Here is a 7,780-nt window from a genome sequence, read left to right as displayed (position 1 = left end):
GAATAGTATTTGAAAGCATATTTTCAAGTATTCTAACTTTTGCACAACAAACTGTAGTTCAAGTTGCCAAAAGCCTTGAAATTTTATGAAATATGGGAGATCATTCCCACTCTGAAGAGCTAAAGCAAGACATTGACGAGAACTCACACTCACCATTCTAACAAAGTTCAATGAAAGCTTTTACTCTAATGTTAAAGCAAAAACTAAACAAAGTCAACACAATCAGAACTATTTTGCATACCTACTGCATACAGACCATGAGAGTTTAAGACCAGTCTTATTTCCTTATGGCCTAGAATGTGTGTGCTCGTGCATTTCTAGTCTCCTTGACTAATTCCAGCCTCAACAGAAGATCTAAGCATCAACTGAAAATCAAAACAGGGGTAATAAAACATCTTTACTGAATGCTGTGATTTAATAATCTATCTTCACTCAGTTTGCCTTACGTTGGCTATGGCAACATTGTTTTCCACTTCCTTTAAGTTTGCTACTTGGTACTACTCTTATCATTTGCTACTTAAGGCATATCCAATGCATTCACCCTGTACTATATCACAGCATCTGTTCCATCAAATGATCCAGAGTACTCTGGAAAAGAAGTTAAGGGTAAGATACTGAGTTCCAAGGGGTACAGGAAAATTAGCAGTATAATCCACAAATCTTGTAATAGCTTTGCATTACTTCAGTTACATATAGTTACATAAACTTAAGGGTTGGAACTTATTCTACACTTACATCATGAAACACTGACAAGCATAGTTAGAACAAAAGAAGCCTGATGAGTTTTACTGCATTCTTGGCAACTTGAGTTACTTTACCTGAACAGCCAATTAATACAAACTTTTAGAACCTGATTAAATACTGCTTTTAATGAAAACTTCAAAGCACACAGTTGATGACATTCTAATATGCATATTTTCATATGAATATTGTCTGCAGTCACCCTGAAGAAAGGGATAAACTCAAACATCACCCTAAAACCCATGCTTTCAGAAAGCATTAAAGATGTTATGTATCTGCTTCAACATCACTGCCTGCAAGGCTGCTGTCTGTAGAGGGAGCACTATCTTCATTAATGCCCTCACCATTATTCTCCCTCTTCTGGGCTTCAGCATTTACATCCTCCTTAGATGTGTCATTAACATTTGAAGGTTGGCTGCCCTCAGACAGTTTAACACTACTTGTTGCAGAATCTGAATCAGATGCTGTCTGCTGCTCCTTTGCATCAGGATCCTCTAAGAACGATCCCCACACCTTGAGCCTTTCTTCCCTTTCTCTTGCAGTCTCCTCCACCTATTAAAGATAAGTTTATACACATCATTTCTAAGTCATACCTGTAACAATGAATATTTACACAGACAAGGTTATACACACATTGATACTGCAGTGGTATCTCAAGCCCTGCGGTCTGCGAACTAATGATGTGTACATCCAGTACATCCAGTGGCTGATCCTCTGACATCTCCAACACACTGTTTTTAGCATCAAACAGGTCCTTTACATTTTTGCTAAACTGAATAATTAAGGATGAATTTTTGGAGGCACACTAGCAGTAAAGGAGAAGCAAGACAGGGCAGGGGAAGAGTATGAGGCTGAGAACACCGAGCATTTCTCAAATTAGAACAAGTTTGCAGTTTGGAAGAAGTATTTGATAAAATAGGACCATGAAAGGCTACCTGATAATCTGTTACACCATCCCATGTTTCAGCACTGAGCTGACGGCCACCAAACCACCTTCCATTTAGAGTCAGCTTGCACAGATCAGCTTCTGTAGGCTCTTTGAAGGACACAGAAGCCACGCCATCAGGGTGCCGCTGTAAGGAGAGACAACTTTGCTTTAATAGTTTAATTAGTGATTTTATCCAACATCTTTTAGACTGTGTTACAAAATCAGCCTGGACACAGGTCCATCCTAATCATACAGAATAGCGTTCGGAAAATCCAATTTGCAAGTTTATGCATCTTGTTCTATTTGTAGGCAGAACAGACTTTCTGAACACAGAAAACTGTTTCAGCTACTTCAGCTACAAATACATGAATTCATAAACTTTCAAACTTGTGACATGTATCCCAGTTATTGTGAAGAGTTAAAGTTTGCCTTCACCTTGGGTGTAACAGAACAGAAATTCATTTCCAAACCAGCTAATTTTAAAATACTGAAAGATTAGGTCAAGTTTCCAGGAAACAAAGACACAAACCAATTAAATGCTCCACTCAAATGTAAAGAATCCTGAATGTTTTGCACATTTAGACATTGTGCCAACACAACACGTAAAAAAATACCTACATCAAATATGAGAACCTTCTTTACTTGACCAAACTTTTCACACTCTGTCCGCAGATCTTCTCTGATCTCATTTAGCACTAAGGGATCCTCCTGCAATGCAATCACACAGCTTAAATTCAACAGAAGCACTTTCTTCTCTCAGCTTTATTTTGGCTCAATCACCAATGGAAGACATCTCCCATCTATTAAAAGTTCATCAATGTCGTCTTGTGATGCTGCCTTTCTGAAGCCACTTGGGAACTGGCAGACAGCCCACATGTGAAATTAATAAATGCTACTTATTAGTAAGGTTATTTTGTGCCAGTTTCTCCATTCTAACATACTGGTTACTCCTCTTTCCATCCCAAAGAGTACTGTTGCTATACACACAGTGAAAAAGGCCAACCTGAAAAACACAGTCATTCCAACCTCTTTTTTCTTGCTTTTTGGAAATAGATGAATGAATTTCAAGCAGATGCTTGACACAGGAAAAAACCCTGCCCAAACTAAGTTTAATTTTGCTCTCATCCACTTAGATGAGATCTGCTGAAATTCTTTGAGCAGAAAGTTCAACATTAACAACTGCACAACCTACAGCAGCAAAGTGCACCCTCCTACCTCAAAGTCCTTTGGGTGGAACATATTCCTGATAATAACGATGCGTTCATGTCGCATCCGAGTTGCACCATCTTTCTTCTCCGGCCTCCAATCCAGCTGTCTAATGAAATGAAGCAACAGTAAGAAGATATTGTTGCGGCTCTCTTCAGTTTCTACAAGTATTTGTTGAAAAAAAATCATTAATTTCTCGAAAGACAGCAACTAAAACACGTATTTTGACACAGAATTAAGTTATTCTTCTAAAAAAAAAAAAAGCAGTTAAACATCCAGTTTTACCACTTCTACAAAGCAGTTGAGGTTTTAAGGTACTTAAATGTTCACAGAGGGAACGAATATAAATTATTCAAAAAACCCCAGCCTGGTTTGTGTTGGATGGACCTTAAAGCTCATCCAGCTCCAACCCCTGCCACGGGCAGGGACACCTTCCACTAGAGCAGGTTGCTCCAAGCCCCTGTGTCCAACCTGGCCTTGAACACTGCCAGGGATGGGGCAGCCACAGCTTCTCTGGGCACCCTGTGCCAGCGCCTCAGCACCCTCACAGGGAAGAGTTTCTTCCTTATATGTAACCTAAATATATATAAACATATATTTCAGTATTTGGTCCTATGGAGGCCAGCATCTCTTGCCCCTTGCAAGTAGTAAAGTATGGTAGAAACAGTATGTGGACAGACAGAATGTTTTTACCACATAAAAGCCTGGATACCATGTCAGGACTTGCACACTCTCATACACTGAGCTAAAACCCCAACACCTTTTACCTCCCTGGAGTTGTAATGCTTTCTTCTAGATCTGCAAGAACCTTGGTTCCCTATAAATGATGTTAATGTGTCAATCACTACGTCAACACGCCATTTAGGAGTTCCTCCCCTTCAAATGGGTATTTTTTAAGCTATTTTGCTGTCAGGTGAGACTTCACTTTCTGCATAACTCTCAGCATTGCATCCAAAGAAAGCAGCTCTTTAGTAATAGCCTTAGAATTCAAGCAATATTTTACTGAAATAAGAAATACAAACTTCTGCTGTTGAGACAACTTCTTCTTGTAGTCTTTACATTTCTTCTTCTTTTTGCTTGCATCATACTCCCCCTTCAGTTGAAACTTTGCAACTTCCACATGCAATTTATAGCCTCTAATTTCTGCCTCATCCAGAAGTCTCAATGCAAGTTGAACTGATTCTCTCTATGTGAAGATAAAACAGAACACAAGTTTTAAAGCACGTGGCACAGTCAAATTATTCCAATCACACTTAATTCGGAATATTGTGCTAAGAATCAATTTCCTGTCACTCTAAACCATAATGCCATATCTCTTCTAAGTCTCTTGACATGCAGCTAGCTGGCAATGCTTTCTTTATCAAAACCCAGTATTTCTTCACCACTGTTATAGCAACATCCTGGTTTCAGGACAAGCAGGTTAATGCTCCCAAAAGCAACTGCATTCATTTCATTCAAATATGTCACAGAAGTTAATCTGCAATGGTCAAGCAAGCTGATGAAGTCCTTTAGAATGGAGACTGTCTTTATACCTGTGGACTGAACAGCCCCAACTACTAAAAGTACAGAAATAGCATAGACTACAGTGCAGCTGCTTTAGCAGTGCCTGGTGCTTTCTGCAGCATTAAAGCAGATTGCACGTGCAAGCAGCGACTTTCCAAATCATTCACAAGTAAAACACATGAAAGAAATAGCCCTGCAGCCTGAGCTTCTGTAGGTTAATACAGAATGCAAGAACAGTTCTGAACCTAACCAGTTCTCAACCAGCATTTACTCAGCTGTAAATACAGGACTACAGTACGTTCCTCCCTGTCTCGTTATTGCTGGTCATATAGTGGCAGATTTTCAAAGTAAAAGGTTAAGAAGTCCTTCATTTCATCCCATAATCAGTAGCACCCAAGACAGGAACATGTAGAGACATGTACAGCAAGCATTATGAACATTTCCAGGGGTAGGGTAGGGATGAATTAAGAGGAAATGAATGACAAGCACAAGCAGGTAAGTGGCATTTCTGAAATAAATCTGTAAAACAACCCCCTAAATCATAAGATGCAGAATCTTCCGAGTATGATTTTGAAACAGTGGTCTTAAGTATCTTCAATGGGAAGGAAAACTGCATGGCAGTGCACCACTGACCTTCAGATAGCAACACAGACCATCTCCTTTAAGATTTCCTTCCTTATCTTTGTACAGTTTGATTTTGTGTTCTTCTGTCTGAGGATCTCGCATAATGATGCCGCATTTTGACATGACTTGTACAAATTCATCTTTTGTAATGTCTGGAGGTAAACCTGCAAAATCAATTCAAACAGGCGGCTTCAGAACGTTCAATTGCTTTTTAAAACCTCACCAGAACAAAAACCCCACAGTATTTATTTAAATGGAAGGTCTCAAGGACAAAGTTTTACATACTCCATAAGAAAACCACTGCCCCTCGGACAAGTATTTGTGGTATTACCTTTTAAACACTATTTCCTACCAATGTTTTGATAATCCTCTTACTTCTTAATAGGTGGAACATACAGCAACATCACTGTGCTCCCCAATATACACACCTAGAGCTGCAGTGTTATACACTACACTGACACTGCAGTGGACACAATGGCCTATGCTAGTATAACTATAATGCCCAAGTTTGATGTTCCACTACACCTCTAGAGACAAAATAACCACCCACCCTATAAAGAGATGACTCTTTTTCTCCATCTACAAATTTAACAAGAAAAGCAGCTGATAATGTATGGAGTTTTTGAAGTCTGTACTTTGAGGTGAGGACAAGAAAAGAAACCAAAATGGATAAAATTACAAGAACATTCCATGCCAGTTTGGCCTGGATGAGGAGTCTTGACAAATTAAATGTGTGCGTTTCTATGACAGCTCAGAACCACCAAGTGTACCTTTGTGCATGCACCTAAAATAGCACCTGACATCCAGAACAGGGAGAGAAATACCACAATAAACACACAAATAGTTTCATCTGAGTTTCCCCATTTATTGCTCGTTCTATTTGCATCTTCTGGTTTTGGTATATGCTATTTCCTCCTTCTTACCTAATAATCTAACAATGTACTTATTAAATCAAATAAAAATAGAATACCAGACTGGTTTAGGTTGCAAAGGAGCTTAAAGCTCATCCAGTTCCAACTCCTGCCACAGGCAGGGACACATTTCACTAGAGAAGGTTGCTCCCAGCCCCTGTGTCCAACCTGGCCTTGAACACTGCCAGGGATGGGGCAGCCACAGCTTCTCTGGGCACCCTGTGCCAGCGCCTCAGCACCCTCACAGGGAAGAGCTTCTGCCTCAGAGCTCATCTCAATCTCCCCTCTGGCAGGTTCAAGCCATTGCCCTTGTCCTGTCCCTACAGGCCCTTGTCCAAAGCCCCTCTCCAGGCTTCTTGTCAGCCCCTTTAGATATTTAAATATTCAGTGATGCATATAATCAATGCAGTATCTTATTACAAACTTGTTCTCATTATCCTATTCCTTAAGTGCTCACAGAAATTGTTTTTCTTGGTGGTCGCTTACTTAAAAGAAATTAGTGTCTTGGCTGACACTAATATCTCCCAGAATAATAACAGCTCCCAGAATATCACATTTAAAAGATAAAAGTATGGAGTATGTCCCTTATATTGACTTTCCCACATCTGCAATTTAAAGGTCACAAAGACATTATACGTTCAGAAACATAAGGTTAATTAACTTGCAATTGGAAGACTGACCAGATAGTATTAGAAGTCAGTGAGACATATATGAGTCTCTTTTATCATCTTTAGCTCAACCTATATAAAGACACAGTGTTACTTACCAGTCACATAAACGTTTGTGTTTCTATCTTCTTCAACATGAAACCATCCTAAAAACAAAGAGTTTTAATTCAGTTATGCCAATATATAAACATGGGAGGACACACTGATGTTCCTGTTCCATCTGATTTCTTTTTTTGCTTCTCATGGAAAAAGCTCTGAACATGCCTTAACTTGCCTTTTTTCCACCATGTATATGGGCTCAGGAGGATACCTGTGAAGTACCATACAATTTTAAAGCCATTCTGGAAGCTTTCAGAACAACCCATATCTTTGCTGCACATAGAACACCAAACAGTTGCCAGTTTCCAGTCAGTACTATGCAGGTTGCAGCCTACACAGAGGGAAACCCTTTGTCACTTACCTGGCTCAAGCTTCCGTTTTTCTGCTTTTTGCTTTGGATCTGTTTGCTGTGGTCCTTTCTCATTTGCTGATGGTTGTGTTCCTGATGTCTTAGAACTTACTGGTTGCTTACTTTCAGCTGCTGTGCCGGAAGCAGATGAGCTGTCTGTATCATCTGCATTGAAGCCATAGTTGGCATGATACGTTGCCAGGAAATCTTCTGTTATCTGAAAAGAAATTAGGGAAGTGAATCCAAATTTTTGAAGAACTACAAATTCAGGTTTGTAAGGGGTTTAATGGTAGGTAGAGGATGGTCAGGTTTTAATCTGTCAACATAGAAAGTAACAGTATTTGAAATCATCTTTGTAAAGCCACAAGAAGAACCAGCTCAGGCATTAGCTGAACTACAGTGACTACAAATTCCATACAGCACACAAAGTCCTTAAGCAAACATTTCACAAGTTCTGCCTTTTTTCAAGCAAAGTTTTCTGCTTGGTTGAATTGGATTTACGGTTGAATTGGATTTACACGAAGGACAGAAACCAAACACTCCAGACCATGTGGAAGAGATAAAGTGACACTGACAGTGAGCCAACAACTTCCCCACAGATGATGAATGACTGACATTCGCAGGCATCTGCCTTTTCATCGAAACATTTTCTCCAGTGACATATGTTTGTGTTGATAGGCAATAAATACTGCATTTCCAGGCATATCTGAACACACTGTTTGTAAGGGTGTACACTCTGTACCCTACTAAT

The 7,780-nt window shown here is 39.6% G+C and overlaps 1 protein-coding gene across 1 annotated transcript; it reads right to left on the bottom strand.

Annotated features, from left to right (window-relative positions):
- Positions 1 to 617: 617 nt before the first annotated feature.
- HTATSF1 (HIV-1 Tat specific factor 1) lies at positions 618 to 7,246 on the bottom strand (the record flags this gene model as incomplete). Its single annotated transcript, XM_010022051.1, has 8 exons — positions 618 to 1,293; positions 1,677 to 1,814; positions 2,288 to 2,377; positions 2,885 to 2,984; positions 3,898 to 4,061; positions 5,012 to 5,166; positions 6,680 to 6,727; positions 7,042 to 7,246. Coding segments are annotated over 8 exons (1,185 nt in total), but the record flags the coding sequence as incomplete, so codon positions are not given.
- Positions 7,247 to 7,780: the final 534 nt, after the last annotated feature.

The sequence above is a fragment of the Nestor notabilis genome, unplaced genomic scaffold (assembly GCF_000696875.1).
Source record: "Nestor notabilis isolate BGI_N333 unplaced genomic scaffold, ASM69687v1 scaffold26959, whole genome shotgun sequence".
NCBI lineage: Eukaryota > Metazoa > Chordata > Aves > Psittaciformes > Psittacidae > Nestor > Nestor notabilis.
This window is presented reverse-complemented; position numbering and strand designations above follow the sequence as displayed.